This window comes from Saccoglossus kowalevskii, chromosome 15, assembly GCF_978046115.1.
Source record: "Saccoglossus kowalevskii chromosome 15, keSacKowa6.1, whole genome shotgun sequence".
NCBI classification, from domain to species: Eukaryota; Metazoa; Hemichordata; class Enteropneusta; family Harrimaniidae; genus Saccoglossus; species Saccoglossus kowalevskii.
The window spans coordinates 28,606,224-28,623,962 of NC_140655.1; the positions used below are offsets into that span (position 1 = coordinate 28,606,224).

The 17,739-nt window shown below is 39.1% G+C and overlaps 1 protein-coding gene across 1 annotated transcript; it reads right to left on the reverse strand.

The window, feature by feature from the left end:
- Nucleotides 1-7,061: 7,061 nt before the first annotated feature.
- Nucleotides 7,062-14,967, reverse strand: LOC102801254 (uncharacterized). Its single transcript, XM_078012859.2, has 10 exons — nucleotides 14,601-14,967; nucleotides 13,422-13,624; nucleotides 12,000-12,067; nucleotides 11,319-11,506; nucleotides 10,533-10,780; nucleotides 10,065-10,132; nucleotides 9,604-9,851; nucleotides 9,055-9,093; nucleotides 7,510-8,102; nucleotides 7,062-7,220 (listed from the first exon to the last, which is right to left on the reverse strand). The coding sequence occupies exons 1-10, from the start codon at nucleotides 14,965-14,967 to the stop codon at nucleotides 7,062-7,064; spliced, it is 2,181 nt and encodes a 726-aa protein (XP_077868985.2).
- Nucleotides 14,968-17,739: the final 2,772 nt, after the last annotated feature.

A 17,739-nucleotide genomic window follows, 5' to 3' on the forward strand; every position in this document is an offset into this window, starting at 1 on the left:
TAGGATTTTTTTCAGTTGAAATCGCAGTTTTGCTCTTCAATATAATGGAAATGTTTCACTTACAAAATAGTATATACGTGTCATTCAATGAACAGCAAAAATTGGAATACTTACGAACAGACGTCAAATTACATCTGTCAAATCACAAAAACACAGACCATACTTGTTCGCCGTGTTGACTGATCGTTAAATGATCGTCGCACTCGCTGAAGCTGCGTGCCCAACATGCATCGAGATTGTCTTACGGGAAAACATGAAATGTCATCCATCCATTTGTTGGGAGTAAACCACAACGTCGTTGATAAATGGGGAAGGTCGGCTCAGTTGTTTGTTAACAACGATTTTGTGTAATATCACGTGTGTGTACATGTGTATGGCTAGGAACATACCCGAGATAGAAACGTGGATTTGAGGATCTCAATATGTTATTCGGGGTGGTAGTTAATGTCCTGTCGAAATACGAATACCCCTCAGCTCAATGCATGCCTATATTTGACAGCGTTTTCGTTGTTTAATGTATACATTAACATTACTATAGACGTTAAAGGGCGGCAGTCGTCGTGTCGCGTCCTGTTCGATATGGGACTCATAGCGACGTATACAACGCGTGTAAAATACATTGTTTATTTACATGAAATTCGAACACGCGCTGCGCGACGACCACCGCGCTTTAAGGAATGTATGTGAATAAGTTTAATAGGGTGATTAATAGGGTGACCCTGTTGAACATCATCCTCCCTTCCCCAGATTTTAAATGGTTTACCCCATGAAATGAATCTTCTAGGCTTGTGCCAATTCATATAAGTATGCCCATGGTGTGATTTTAAAATTGTAGAAACGCTTGTTTTTTGACGCAATTACTAAAATATTGAATCACTAGGTGTGTGTGCCAGTGTGTAACACGATGTAGTACGCATATGTAATTTGTGTAAAAACATGTTTACTCCATTTTAAAGAAACAAAATGGCCGCTAGTCAAAATGGCTGCTCGGAGGTGAAGCTATAAGTTCCCATGTCCTGAATCGGGCTGAAAAAAAGATCTATTTTTTTGCACAGTGTTCACCTTCGATTAATGGCGCAGGATGCAGCTGAGTCCACATCCGTAAGGATTTCATCGATATACCGATTCAAAGTGTCGATATATTTTCCCTTCCGTTGACGTCCGTAGAGACAATTCATTATCATCAGGAAGCAGTAACCATGGGAAAAGATGACTATCACGTCACGTATTAAATTGAAATACAATTATTAGTCTTTATTAGCAAAAGTAGGCACAGTATATAAAGCGACAACTCTCCAGCGTCCTTGTTTTAAGTGATATTTATTCTACGTAATATTTTCTTATGTAAGTAGCACTCACATCATCATGTCATGTGACGAAAGATTAAAGGGCGGCAGTCGTCGCGCCGCGTCCTGTTCGATATGGGACTCATAGCGACGTATACAACGCGTGTAAAATACATTGTTTATTTACATGAAATTCGAACACGCGCTGCGCGACGACCACCGCGCTTTAAGGAATGTATGTGAATAAGTTTAATAGGGTGATTAATAGGGTGACCCTGTTGAACATCATCCTCCCTTCCCCAGATTTTAAATGGTTTACCCCATGAAATGAATCTTCTAGGCTTGTGCCAATTCATATAAGTATGCCCATGGTGTGATTTTAAAATTGTAGAAACGCTTGTTTTTTGACGCAATTACTAAAATATTGAATCACTAGGTGTGTGTGCCAGTGTGTAACACGATGTAGTACGCATATGTAATTTGTGTAAAAACATGTTTACTCCATTTTAAAGAAACAAAATGGCCGCTAGTCAAAATGGCTGCTCGGAGGTGAAGCTATAAGTTCCCATGTCCTGAATCGGGCTGAAAAAAAGATCTATTTTTTTGCACAGTGTTCACCTTCGATTAATGGCGCAGGATGCAGCTGAGTCCACATCCGTAAGGATTTCATCGATATACCGATTCAAAGTGTCGATATATTTTCCCTTCCGTTGACGTCCGTAGAGACAATTCATTATCATCAGGAAGCAGTAACCATGGGAAAAGATGACTATCACGTCACGTATTAAATTGAAATACAATTATTAGTCTTTATTAGCAAAAGTAGGCACAGTATATAAAGCGACAACTCTCCAGCGTCCTTGTTTTAAGTGATATTTATTCTACGTAATATTTTCTTATGTAAGTAGCACTCACATCATCATGTCATGTGACGAAAGATTAAAGGGCGGCAGTCGTCGCGCCGCGTCCTGTTCGATATGGGACTCATAGCGACGTATACAACGCGTGTATAATACACGACCACCGCGCTTTAAAATCCTTTTATGTTTAATTGTGGTTGTGTCTGTTACATCGTTTTGTTTGGGAGGGGCGTATACAGTGACTGCTTTCCTTGTTGTTCAGAAATACAGTTGCCATATCAACCATATAGTGAACTGCCAATCAATTCACATGAAAGATTAGACACTTTGCTGCCGATTTGTTTATCAAATTTATAAAGCTTGTATTAATAAAACTTTTGTCTAAGTGCAGTTTTGTGTACACGTATATTACGATTAACAAATTACTTTCAAACACTTCCCATGTTGGAATGCGTGGACAACAGATGACGCAATCGAACGTGACACAAAGGATTGTGGTTATGATCACGCAATCACATCTACGCGCATAGAATAGTGGGACATTTGATATCATCTTTCAGTCTCGCAACTCATTCAAAGAAAACCCTTCCGGTAGAGGGGGGCTTTCTGTTGCACAGATCGATCTTAGGAACCATGAGTATTTGTCGGGTTTTCCCATTACTTTAAGCACAGGTAAATATCTCCAGTCTGCAATTCAATTTTAAAAGTAATAATTGTCATGTTTGTTTCAAAAATAGCAATGCTTAATCGAAGTTTAATTTGCCTGGTGTATTGATTAAGAAGATAGTTTTACTGATAGCAGTGATGACATCGATTACCCATATTCACAGAATACGAACCCCTACTAGCGGCATGTCTGATAATCGTTGGTTAAAACCAGTAGCTGTCCTTTGACATTAAAAACGACGATTGCTTTGTTATTATTATTTTTGTTCTTTGCCTTGTTGTTTCAAATGTAGGCGATGTCCTGGGATTTATATGTCCGTGACTAGCAGCGATGGATTTGTTGTGAATGATCAATGCTGTTGTCTAGGTTTGTATTTGTTCTATGCAGATTAGCATGTGCTGTACAAGGTAAGAGTAAAAAGAAACGCGAACGTTGCATGGGACACAAGTCGTTTATTTACTCTCTCGTGAAAAAATAAAGTCATTCCAAATCACGACTTTGAATATATCTTTATCGAGTGTAACTGAAACAAATGAAAACGCGATTAATCCTAAATTTAGGAAACAGAACAGGACGGATCACCACCACACATTAAAAATTGCGAAAAAAGAAGATTAAAAAAATTACGCTTTAAAATTATGTTACGCAACGCACATGTGGGCGATCTGCCAGCATGGTTGGTGCGATCGATTGAGAGAGGCCCATAAGCAGACTTAATCAATGCGACCGATTCCACGAAACATTACTTGTATTCAATTTGCACTATGTTACTTTCAATCCTGGAAGTCGATGTGTAAATTCGAAGGTTGCCGGGTACACGTGCGACTAAATATTGAATACATCGCTAAAAAATCAATTGACTGCTTTCGGCGTTCCCGATTCATCTATAAACAATTCATTGGGGGATTTACAACTGATTGACTTTCCCTGTACGTCCTAATTTTCGTGTCACGAAACAAACACCTATTGTATATATATATATATATATATATATAAGTCGGATGTGAATGCGAAATACAGAAGACAACCCATGAAGCTGTGAAGGCAAGCATTGAATAGCATTTTTAGAATAGCTGCCGAGGTCTTGTTGACAGCGCTGTGCTATGTAACCATTGTGGGCGAGATGACGGGGGAGAGTAGAACGCTGATGTACATAGATAACGCCCCTTGTACTAGTACAGCTTGTAGATAAATAAATCTTGAATTTCTAGATATAATGTTTCAACTTAATGCCTCCACATATTCGGGGAGAGAGGAATGCGAAACCGTGAGTCCGGACGATGAAATGAGAGTAAACATACAAGTCTCGGGATTATCTCGCTTTCAACGAGATCTCGACGGCCACTAAGGTCTTGTTCACCTGTTTTTAAACTTCTCTCATTTAACAATCAGAGAAATATATATTTCACAGTTCTATTTTTCGCCAGAGCCACGAAGAAGATATCTGAGGAGCACTGGAGAGGGGGAGAAGAAAGAAAAACAGTAAAATTGGTATTGTATTTTTAGCAAGACATTATACACTACCCTAAATGAATAATGGTCCATTCCTGAAAATGCATACGCAGAGAGTTTCCGTGTTAATAATGAATGACTATTATAGAATGTCGGTTGTCCAATTATGGTTTCATTGTGAGGGTAACCGAAGAAATAAAAAAACGCTAGATGTCAATTATATAATATAATTTAATTATTTATTATATCTTGGATAACTTAGATAGTAATTGTCAAAACGTGTAACTGTTCCCACGTGTTTGTTGTGACACGTGCACACACAAAAACAATATGACAATGTTATCCACGTTCTTACTAGTGTAGACAATGCTTATCAATATAGCTTATGCTTCCCATTATCCCTTTCGACTCCCGTCCATTTCTATCACATTAGCAAGTACTCTATCATCGCAATGCTGAAATCTCAATAGATTCGTCGCAATTTTAAATTGTACATTTCTACAAGTGACTTATTAGAGTACTGAGTTACCAGCCACCAACCCCAGCATTATTACGGTATGGTCTGTCAACATTTGTGCTTTACAGGTCAGGTATCTCTTCTTCGTCAGTAATCTCTGAATTCTGCATATAAAAAGTACCGGATAAAATATTCTGTTATAGTATACGAAGGCATTCCACGTCTGGATACATCATGTCAATCTATGCGATGACATGGCTGGTTGCACCGCTGTGCGATTTGATATTTAAGGTTAATAGAGCGTGTCTGTTCGCGTTGCGTATTGGCTCCAAGACACGGACGGCTGGTTATTTTGATTTACCAAATTACGGTTATCCATAACCACACCCATATCTGAAACATAGAAAACATACAAGTTCATCACCCCTCCAAATGTATCAACGGTTTTACATCTGGTCAAGCCAAAACAGACATCCTGAAAATACACGACGAAGGCAACAAGAAGGCTATAATGCATCTATTCCATACTGATATTAAACAGGTGTTCCACTGAAACTTCATATATGTTGAGACATCTTTAGCAGAGAATGGAATAGAGAAGTAGAGAAAGAGATACAGAGAAGTAGAGAAGGGAATAGAGAAGAAGAGAATGGGGTTCAGAAAAGTAGAGAAAGGAGTACAGAGAAACAGAGAAAGGGAATGGAGAAGCAGAGAAAAGAGTGCAGAGAATGGAATAGAGACGCACAGAATGGGGTACAAATAAGTAGAGAAAGGGGCTCAAATAAGTGGAGGCGTGAATAGAGAAGCACAGGAAGGGGTACGAGAAGCAGAAAAGAGAATAGAGAAGCAGAGAAAGGGGTATAGAGAAGTAGAGAAAGAGATACAGAGAAGTAGAGAAAAGGGTAAAAGGGTACGGAAAAGCAGAGAAAGTAATAGAGAAGCAAGTAGCGGAATACAGGAAAGTAAAGAAAGAGGTACAGAGAAGTGGAGACGTGAATAGAAAGACAGAGAAGGGAATGGAGATGCAGAGAAAGAGATACAGAGAAGTTGAGTAAAGAGCATAAAAGGCAGTAAAAATGACACAAAAATGCAAAGAAAGAGACAGAGATAAACAGAGACGGGGGAAAAGACAGAGAAATTGACATAGAGGGGTATGGAAAGGGGCACATGGCGTGCAGAGAAAGGAGGGCAGGGGAACAGGGTAATGTGCACAGAGGGGCGTAGAAGGGAAAACAGATAAGCAGAGAAAAGGTCACAAAGGGCAGTTAAAATACAGAGATGGGGCCATAAAGGAGCAGTGTCAGCGACATGAAAGAACAGGGAAAATGTCACATAGAAGCAGAAGACAGGACACAACGAAATGGATAGAGATTTGTAGTAAAAATCATACATAGAAAAAATGTACAGAGAAAGGGACACAGATGGACAGAGAAAGGAACACAGATGAGCGGAGAAAGGAACACAGATGAAAAGAGAAAGAGACACAGATGTGCAGAGAAAGGGACACAGATGAGCAGAGAAACAGACGCAGATGAGCAGAGAAAGGAACAAAGATGAGCAGAGAAAGGAACACAGATGAGCAGAGAAAGGAACAAAGATGAGCAGAGAAAGGGGTACGTACAGATGAAGAGACAAAGGGACATTGAAGAGAAGAGAAAAAGGACACAGATGAGCAGAGAAATGGACACAGATGAGCAGAGAAAGGAACAAAGATGAGCAGAGAAAGGAACACAGATGAGCAGAGAAAGAGACAGATGAGCAGAAAAAAGGACACAGATGAGCAGAGAAAGGAACAAAGATGAGCAGAGAAACAGACGCAGATGAGCAGAGAAAGGAACAAAGATGAGCAGAGAAAGAAACACAGATGAGCAGAGAAAAGGACACAGATGAGCAGAGAAAGGAACACAGATGAGCAGAGAAAGGGACATAGATTAGCAGAGAAGGAAACACAGATTAGCAGAGAAAAGGACACAGATGGGCAGAGAAAGGAACAAAGATGAGCAGAGAAAGGGACACAGATGAGCAGAGAAAGGAACACAGATGAGCAGAGAAAGGGACATAGATTAGCAGAGAAAAGGACACAGATGGGCAGAGAAAGGAACACAGATGAGCAGAGAAATGGACACAGATGAGCAGAGAAAGGAACACTGATGAGCAGAGAAACAGACGCAGATGAGCAGAGAAAGGGACACAGATGAGCAGAGAAATTGACACAGATGAGCAGAGAAAGGGACACAGATGGGCAGAGAAAGGAACACGGATGAGCAGAGAAAGGAACACAAACAATGGTAAAAATGATTTTTCACCGTGCTTCACAAGATGTACACTTGTATTCACTTTCAGACATTAAACTTACTCCGGCTTGTAAGTCCTGCTTCTCTGGACAGCCTCCGTTCATTTGTGTGCGTAGGTGGCGCTCTTCCACTAAAGACGTCGACATGCGGGTGGCTTTGCATAGGTTCGGCAGATATGCATGTGTTATGCATGAACATGGGATTCTGTATGAAAAAATAAACGAGTTACGGTCTTGATCTTGATCTCAATAACAGCCCGATGCATCGCCACTATAGACATAAATTGGCTTCATTTGTTTTGATCTGTGGTTGCCCATCAATATATTTTTCGAGATTTACTGTATTCTGGACGCAGTCTTCATGACCAAACATATGTGAACAATATTGCTTATGCATATACGTCATTTTGACGCCTCGTCACTATAGACTTATAAGACTTTTGTAATCGCAAGTAAGGGGTAAACATAGAAATCTAGTAGGAGCAGTAACATACCATAGAACCTGATTCCATATGCGAATCATCTGGATTGAGTTGCATATTGTGAGGCCCGGTTGGCACACACTGCATTCTGGGTTCCATTTGCATGTTGCGGGATCCAATTGGTCCATACAGCACTCGGGGGTCTATTTGCATATTGCGGGGTCCAGCCGGACAATACTGCATTCTGGGATTCAATTGCATATCGCGAGGCCCAGTTGATCTGTGCTGCATTTGTGGATCCCTATGAACATTGTGGGACCCATTTGGTGCATATTGCATCTGAGCATCCAATTGCATACTATTCCGAGGACCATGTTGTTTCATTTCATATTCACCTTTCGTATTCTTTCTCGCACCTTTCTCCGTCTCAGTGTTTGCCTTTGTCTTCGCGTCAGAGGTACCGTCATCTTCACCGCGCTCCGCGTAACGCAATCCCCTGTTCGCTCTAGCTGCCTTTTCTTCTCTCTTTTGCTGTATTTTTCGCGCCAGTTCCGGGGGCATTCGAGTCATGCGACGCACAACTAATCTCATCCCAACAACTGATCCCAACACCATGAAAAAGGCCGCCATGGAGAGAACGATAATCATAACTAATTTCTCAGTGTCTAGGTTAAAAAAGAAAACGAAAATATCGATAATTAATTTTATTAAATTAAATCTACTTCAGTATAAACCCATACACTAAAATTTCAATGCAATGTTCAGCAAGATCGTGAATGCTATCCACCAAACTCGTTACTCTCGACAATCTACTAAAACAATCTACATGCATCTGAGATTTTATTTTAGTAGGCGGCAGCGTGTTGAGTGTTTGTTAATTTAATGTAATTCCAAACTCTTTGCATCAACAAATTAGTCGATACTTGTATACAGAGAAGAAAATCGTTTTAAAAAATCAACAAATAAACTGCTCTTTGATTGGTCTGACTGTTCGGGCTGAGTATCCAATCAGACAGAATCTTGCTTTAGCTTTGCATTAAATTATAGTCAATGCTTTACAAAAAATCGCAACTTACAGTATGTAGTAAAAAAATATCAGCTTACTCTCCCGCATAATGAAAATAGAATGATCGCCACAATAAACAGCGTGTATAAATTAGATGGTACGTGTGCTTACGTATCGCTTAGATAATGCTAGTATATTCTACGGGTACTCGCGGTACCATATGATGCGCGCCACCAACGGCCCTATAGTTATAGTTTTCGAGACTGTCGCACCATCATGGATTCAAGTCGAGCAGGAAGTTATACGATGTAAGAAATATAAAAGAGTATATAAGTATGTTTGTATAATCAGTCGCGTGTTCTAAAATTACTAATTGAATTCCGAGTCAAATGTCCTCGTATATTTCATGCACATATTACTGTTGATGCCTCGCAAAGGCTAAAACACATTCAATGTGCAAACAATATACGGCGTTGAACATAAACCAGTTCAGGAACGGAATAATCAATATAACTACACCCCCTACATGCAAAATCTATACTATCCCACACGTGCCCGGCAGCCCCGAGGTTTCGACAAATTTCAGGTCTGCAAGCTATAGTCACACTTACCGTTTCCTCCCACTCCTTCTGTTGGTTCTTCTAGGGAACCTAGAGGGAGACAGAACATGGGGATTGGCTAGTCAAAGACATTCACATAAATATAATATAAATATGAGATAAGAATGTTCGTGCCCCACCCGAAGGTTACGCTACTGAAATGCCGCAATTATAATACACACTAGAATGGACGATAATGTTGTTTCCCTTATTAATAAATGAATGTATGTACATGTATTTATGAATGTATGACTTCCTCTATTGTCGTCTAACTTTCCAGTAATCATGAAACACTTCACATCTTCCTTCTTTCCTGGTGAAACATTATATCATTTGTTGCGGATTTAATATCACGTGGTATGTTGCATGGTCAGGGTACGTCATGAATCCCGCCATCTTGTCCGTATTGTTCATAGTCGTGTGTTTGTGTATGGCGTTATCTAACTAGAATATTCGAATCGTGTAATGTTCACGCGCTCAGTAAATCTTGTCATTCTACCTGTATTTCACCGGGGATTCCATAACAGTTGTTTTACTCTGGTGTCTCGGGCGATTACTTACCAGGCTCAACGAAATCTGTTTCCATTTCATAAAAGACTATACCGATCCCACTTCCATCCGTGCCACTATTAATTTCCTCCTCCAGCAGCGATCTTAGGAACATATCGAGCTCTTCTTCCGTGAAGTTCGCACTATACTTATTTTCAACGCCAAATTGTACGAATATATCGATGGCATCACCGGCCTCGGTCGATACGTTATTGAGATTATCACTCGGCACGGATCGGCGATCCAATGATGATACAAGTCTGTAATTGAAATATTCAACCTAGTATTCATATCCATCGTTATTAGTAATGTATGGGGATACTGGTATTAATGTGATGCAAATACAAGTACATGTTATTGTAGTCCTTATTATTTTATTTATCAGCTACTGAAGGATTTAAAAAAAATGAGGAAACAATTTGGCCCACCATCATAGCCTGGATACACTGTAGATAATTTGGGTTTATACTTACTCGTATCTTTCAATGTAGTAACATCGGATAGCGCCCTCAAGTTTATCTTTATTGAAAATGCGATCAAGCTGCAGATGGAAAAATCGGCGTTAAAGGGCGGTGGTCGTCGCGCTGTGCATGTGCGACATTTGTGTTGATAAACATTGATTTTCCCACAATCCAAAGCGCTCTTCTAATGGAAATCACAAGTATGAGGTTTGATCTGGGCGTGACTAGCACTAATATCGTCGGTGACTCCTTCGATAGCTTCCAATCACCTAAAAATACCTAATTAAAGCTTGGTAACGTCTCCGTTTGTACTCGTTGATCTGCGAAACAGTCAAAGTCGCCATCTTTATTTCGATAAGACTCATATATCTCGCGCATGCGTGACGCGGCGACTACCACCCTTTAATTATTGGTATAGCTGAAAAATATTCACAAAAACGCGTTCGTGCAAATATCGGAGTATACAAACTGGTAACTAACCGATTGACTGACGTTCGCACCAACGTTGTGAAAATAACACGCCAGTCTGTCTCTAAGTTCGTCTTTCCATTTCCAAGTAGTACGAGTCATTAGACTGAGGTGGACGGTGGTCTTCTTCGTGGGTGCCCGGTAACATGCTTTAGTGGCAGTGGTTCTAACGCATGGCGGTGGAGGCGGTGGTGGCGGTTCTGTCGTAATAGTCGTATGGATTGGCGTTGTTATCACTGGTAATGGCGTTGTCGTAGGGTCTGTAACATCACAAGTACATGTATGAATGTATTCAATGTGGGCATGGTAGCACATTTCCCACTAGTACTGTTATCACCCAAATATTAATCTTATCCATACTTTATAAATTATTTTAGTTCCTCTGCAATGTTTCAATTATTAGCCATAATTCAGTTAAGTTATCACGGCCGACGGTGATTTGTAGTGCTCGCAAGATAAGAACCGCAACACATCAACAACAAATAGCGCCCTCTAACGACTGTACTCACAGGTAATTACCGCCATATATCGGGGGCAGGGTCCCCTGAACATGAAAATCATTACATAGGACAATACATACTAAGAAATCTACTGCTATGCAAAAATTAAGATTGATTATATCAGTATTTGGCCGTGTTTAGACCAAAAGATTCGTTCTGATGATTAGCGCGCGTGATTTCAACTCGATTTGTTTCTAGTTCTACCGCCGAATGACAAATTATAATATACTAACGCTGAAACTAACAACACTTATTGTAGTATTTTATAACTATGTGTAGAAATGTGACTAATATCTACCTTGATATTCACAATAATAATCCAACATTGCCTCTTGTTGTGGGTTCACCTTAGTTGAGTTCAGATTCGTTCTCAAAATCCCGCATTGGAAGGCGTGCGTAAGTTCCATTTCACTGACACCTCCGGATTTGAGGACCGGTATGATTACATCGGCTTTGATGTCGTCTACACCGTCAGTTTGTACGAGCCTATGAGTAATAGAGAAAGAAAAGTGCGAAGAGAAAGCGTGAGAACAGATGATTGTTGAGAGACAGTGCTTGTGTTATCATGAAAAGTTCGAGGACCTTTCATAGGTTATTGTGCATCCTAATACTGCCGATATGTACCGATATGGGGCGCTAGATTAGTACAGCGTTCGATGAATATAAAATAACTGATGTCAGATGCGAATTTTTGCGATATAAAAAGGAAGGTCTGATAGGCATGATTCTGACACACGCGCAGAACAATATGCCGTTGTCTGCAACCACAGAAATATTTTTCAAAAAATACAAAGGACGGAGTAACAGTAAATAAAGTGAACATGACGTAATGAAGTGTAATATAGTTCAAACAAGTGAGAGGTCAAATGTCGATTTCCTGCTACTTTTTGGGGGGGGGTGTCAATCAATGAGGGCGCCACAATTATTTGTCCTAAATAATGCAAGCAATTGTCAGCAGAGTTCAAACACATTTGTTTACCGGAAACCTGTTATCTCCATACATGGAATATAGTCTCGTGCCTGACTGGCGTTGAAGACAGCGTGGAGCTAAAAGAAAAAAAAACAGCCTATTGAAATATGAGTATATAATAGGTATTGATTTTTTTTCAGTGTATTGTGTATCAAATGCAATGTTCAATTCGTCTCGGATAGCAGAGTGGGACATTAAAGTCAGCGCTCAATGTTTTGGTGATTCATCGGGAAAAATATTGTGTTTCTATAATTACTTAAATTAATGAAGCCCCGTATGATCTGTGGTACTCCCCATTGGTGCGCATCTCGTGAAACAATAGAAAACGAGAAATACATAATTAATACAACATTGTTTTGTATTTGACGTGTGCTTGATAAGCCAGGATCATCAGTAATAACGCATAGATAATGTATCAATATATTCACCAATTGTACGCTCTGGGCGAGCACCCTAGCACACTCTAAAACGACCTAGCACGGATTAAAGCATATTTGTTACTTGTTAATATTAGTGCCACGTACACCCTCGAATCAAAACAGATATGTTATATTGGTCACGGTCACTTACATTGAGAGAAGCAGCTTTACAATACGACGATCAATGATAAGAAAGTATTATGCTTGAGAATATTGTACAAAACGTGCTATAGGCCGTCCACTTGTTTACGTTTTATGCGCGTACGCATGCGCAGTGACTGATAAGCAAGAAACAGTCGTTCGCACCCGAATATAAAATAACGGCGTTGTTCGCTACTGTTTATGAGTATACATGTATTTGTCCCAGTTGATAAAACAACTCATAAACGTCGTTATAACATCATATCGCGAGCTAATGTTGATCAGTGTTATCAGACAGTCGCATGCTAGTTGACGTCACAGTGACGTCACACTGCGACGGCCTATAGAAATAAATAAAAATAATCGCATCTGTGAAAGTGTCGTCTTCGAATTAATTACGTCATTAAACCTATTATTCGGAGTGTGTACGTGCATGTATGCAACATTTCCCTCGCCGATTAGATAAAAACAATCATTGTTGTAAAGGTGAGCAAAATGCCCTCCCATGAAACAGATGACACTCCACTGTGTAATATTTAGGGTGAGTAGTCAGTCAGTACCTAATGTAATTCAGTGAGTTATTTAATAATTGGTGTAAAAATACGTGAGGCGGTATATTTGAATATATATGTGTAAACAACATTGAATTGCTTGTCTGGTTTGGTGCACACAAATGTGTTGCCTAATATTTATTTGGGGTCCTAAGTTATGTTTGTTTGTGTGTCGATGAACACACGAAATGAAGACGTACTGTATATGGCAATAGATTATTGTAAAAATAAATAAATTCTTATTACATCCAGTTCCAGTGTTAGTTTTGTTATTTTTTTCGTTACAGACTGAGTCTCCGGAACTAAAAAAAAAAACTTACGATGTTAGAGACCTTCACGGCTTCGTTGTTAAACAGACACGACGACGAGTCCTCGAGGTCCTCGTTCCAGACGATATTTTCGAAACTGATGCTCGATTCTGATCTAAAGTAGTCTTCTTGTGAAGGAAATTCCTCACATATGTGAGAGGGCGTCTTGAATATACATGCCGCCGTAGTTGTGGGAGGTCTCGCTGTTGTTGGCACTGAAAACAACAGTCATAATAAGTACGGCAACAGTCACGTGACACCGCAATAATTAATAAATATTAATTCTGTGTCAAAATATGTAGAAATATGAGAAAGGTGCGCTAAGGAACTCTTACCCTATATTGTTGCTTTTATCTAACATGAAGCATGGTGTGTAAACATACCCAATATATCTGAATGGTGTTATATTTGTTTCCCGTTTAGTGTATTTGATTTGTTTTCTATAGCCGTAATATGTTTGGTTTGTAAACATGGTGGATAATATAACGTGCATATGTACGTGTAATGAACAAGCAAATCTGCGTTGCCCGTAACAAAGTTCGAGTAAGTAATCTTAATTTCAGTAAGCACTTAATTGAAAACTGATCGAGTCAAATTTTGGGCGTAAATTTACACAAAAAAGTGAACGTGGTTTCTTAAAATAAAGGCGCCGTAACTCGATGTTCTTAACTCTAGCAATTCAGTTTTTCATAATATGCATACCAAGTGAAGTACGTCACAGGTCACATGCCACCAGTTAGCCTATCAGCGTTCTCATGGTTGCTGTTAGTCAATGGGGTTTCTTTCATCGCGTTTTTTTCCTGAAACGCGATGTATGAGGGCGTACTCCAATTACGACACATGTTAGACTTATGTGTGCAGCTTTGTTTATTGACAAGTACCGATGACCCCGTGGATCTGGGCAACTCTCATTTGGACGCTTCCAAACTGGCTGCATTTCTGAGAATATTGAAGGTAGAAAGACTGACAGATCTGTGTGTTTTATTTACATCCATTTTGTAGGAGTTTGAGCCGGCTAACACGCCAGAATTCTATAACATACATGTGGTTTCAACAAATTAAAACAATATTTTGATCTTTTCAGCCCTTGTTCTTGGAGAAATTTACCCAAACGCTAACAATGTCGTTTATGGAGTTCAAATTAGTAGTATGAGACCCATGTGCGAACGGTAACTGAATAAATGCACTCACACGTTACAGTCAGTTTAGCCTTCTGTGAAACTTTGTGATCGGTCGCAGCGTCATCACCGTGCCCCGAAATTATACACATATAGTCACCGGCATCGTCAGCATTTACTGCACGCAGTCTCAAATTGTAGTCGATACCTTCTCGCGGACTTTCAACGCTAATATCGGACGTGTTCGCTAAAACAGCATTCTCCAAACTCAAGATGACGAGGTCGCCAGTCAGGTTCTGAAAAGCCCATGTTAGTTGTCCCGATTTAGCGCCGACTGCGCACTCAAAATATGCCTCTTCGTTCAATCTAACAGTGACGTCACTTGGTTCAATCAGAAAGTACTGATCGACTACTGGAACAAAAACATAGTCATGCGACATGGTGAGACAAACAAGTTATATTACTGAATGATATTGAAAATGAAATGATCATTTTATTCGCGCATGCTCTGCACAAAGCATGTTTAAGAACTCTTCAAGTCCAGCCCGGTGGTGCGACATTTCTATTTTAATAAGTTTGTTTGTTTGTTCGTTTTTTTAAATAGATATGCAACGCCTATGCAAGTATATATATATCATCGATGTTTTAAGCCAAATTTTAAACTATCAAATCCTGGTTACCATAGTAACCCGGTTTTCGCCATTTATACACTTGCATTATTTTATGTTTAACTTTATTGAAAAGCACCAAAAACAAACAAGAGACAGAGACTGTATGGAATTCTAAAATCTGAAGAAATTAGTTGCAACTGTAACTCGGGTAATACGAAAGACAACAAAATACAATTTGTGATCACTAAAATTATTCGAAATCTGGATAAAGGTTATATCATTTAAACAATACCAAAAAACTGAAACACCCGTATCATAATATTTTTTCGTTACCCACATTGACCCTACTATAAATTATTGTTAATATACTGATTAACCGCGGCGGTCACGGTATCTTCGACGTTTACTATGACTTCTGTTTTCCTTTCAATACAGTGTAAGTTGCGACACAAAATATGTGAACAGAGTATAGTGGTTTACCTGGCGTCGATGTATCAGTTGATGACTGTCCAGTTATCCCTTTAAAGTTAAAAAAAAAAAGTTTGTCTTTTAATTGATACATACAGGATGAATATATATTTATAAATAAATAAATAGTAAACAACAAAGTATTATACAGATATAGGAGATGTGGTCCAAGTCACTGTCTTTAAGATGTGCGAAATAGTCTTACGTCATCATCATAGTACTGACTGGTCGGCCTACCAGAGACATGATATTCTAGTTGACTTTGAGTGGTAAGAAACTTATAAAGTAACAGAGTGTAGATTTTATAATTCGGCTGAATTGTTTGTGAAAATTTTGATCGTACAACTACGACAACGACAACAATAACAATGAATATTTCATTTGACATGAATGAAAGAAGATTTGACAGAGTAACGCTAGACCAGGCTCAGCGACACCAACACCTATAAATTGCCCCTTGTACACAACGGTACATCACACACCCTTACCGTGGAAAGACAAGACAAGTGTTAATAAAATCCAACCCATTTTATAAGGATAAATCGGAGATGGCCCCGTCGCACCATAAATAACGCACCCTTCTTACAAGAAGGTCCAGTTGGTTAAACTATTCAAAATGGACGAGGGGGAAATTGACAATATCTTTAACAATGAGATCATGCACGTTATTATAATAAGTATTGAAACTCTTCTAGGTGGGGTTATCTTATTTTTAGGGAGTGGACGCAAATAAAGTAGTCTTTGTGTCATTGTGAATAGATACCAATACAAAAGCGCTATCTTCCTCAACTGGTTTTTACTATAATTAGTTCCTAATAGGCTAAACAGCCAATTTTATTTTTCAACTACAATATCCTGTTCATAACACGAATTGACACAATATTATATTCAAAGTGCGTCCAAATTCCTATAAATAATAAGAAGTTGACATAACCCATAAAGGGTGAAACCAAAACGGTGATTTTTTATTTATGTATCGAATTTTAGTGTTGTGCCGAAGGACATTGTGCTGGATTCTTACTCAGCTGTTGTCACAACAAACGTGTATGTGCAAACTGTAATTGTAAGTACTGATCGCACATACGTTGTATGTTGGAACTAAAAAAAAATCGTCCTGTGACTAGTGCATGTTTAAGCTAATTAATACGATTGTTATACATGTAATTCATTTCAGCGGACTTGTCTCATGTTTTATTCCGTTTATAACCCAGGTCCTCGGCGACACGACTTAGACGTGGCTATTTGCAGTGAAATTGCATTTTGAATATTCAAGCTATAATGTTCCAGCTAACTACATCTATGTATTACCTTGAAGGTAACTCAAAAGAAACGAGTGTATGTTAGTTGAGCCACCACAGTTGAACTAATTACAGATAAGCTAAAATAATATGTTAGCAAACAAGACATGTGCAGTATTCTGTAAAATGATGTTGTTCATTTGGCGTATCTCGCTAACACCCCACCATCGTTTGTAAAGTTTGTACAAGTGACCTTAAACTTATTAACAATCAGAAACTCTTTTCCTTCACAGAGTATGATTGTTACTATTAATGAAGCACTCATATATATTTACTTTGATATTTAAATATTATCATTTTTTTCTGTTTATTGTCCTGATTAAACCATAGACCCTCCAGTCTACTGGAGGGTCTATGATTAAACACATTACACTCTAGAATCGGTGTGTATTGTGTGATATCTACATTCTACCAATACATAGTCGGTGAACAATAGTAGTTTTCTATATTTGTCAAAGATCTCTCGAAACAAGTTCGGTCGTGACTTTGGAGCATGCACAATGACAACATGGCACTTTCGTTTCCATTGACCCAACTGATTTGTTTCTATTCAATAGCGGGCCCCTCTCTCTAGAATCAGGCAACTTCTTTGTTAGAATCTGACATTTACTAGTTAACAAAGAGTTGAAAACAGTCCTCATTCACGGGTAAGCGGATAATTTTCTGGGGTGAAAACGGTCTGGGTGAGCACATTGTTTTGCAAAACCTGGTAGTAAAACCCAAAGTAGCCCCCAACTGTCGTCAACTCACTCAAAAGGGCGCGATAGCCGTATAAAGAGCTACAGTCGTCGCGCAGCTCGTGTTCGAATTTCGTCGCCATGGTGCTATATCGAAT

Coding starts and splice junctions, on each gene's coding strand:
- LOC102801254 (XM_078012859.2), bottom strand. CDS start 14,967: ATGTCGCATGACTATGTTTTTGTTCCAGTAGTCGATCAGTACTTTCTG. Junction 12,068..13,421: donor CCGTGAAGGTCTCTAACATC/GTAAGTTTTTTT, acceptor TTTTTCTTTTAG/CTCCACGCTGTCTTCAACGC. Junction 10,133..10,532: donor GTGCGAACGTCAGTCAATCG/GTTAGTTACCAG, acceptor TTCCATCTGCAG/CTTGATCGCATTTTCAATAA.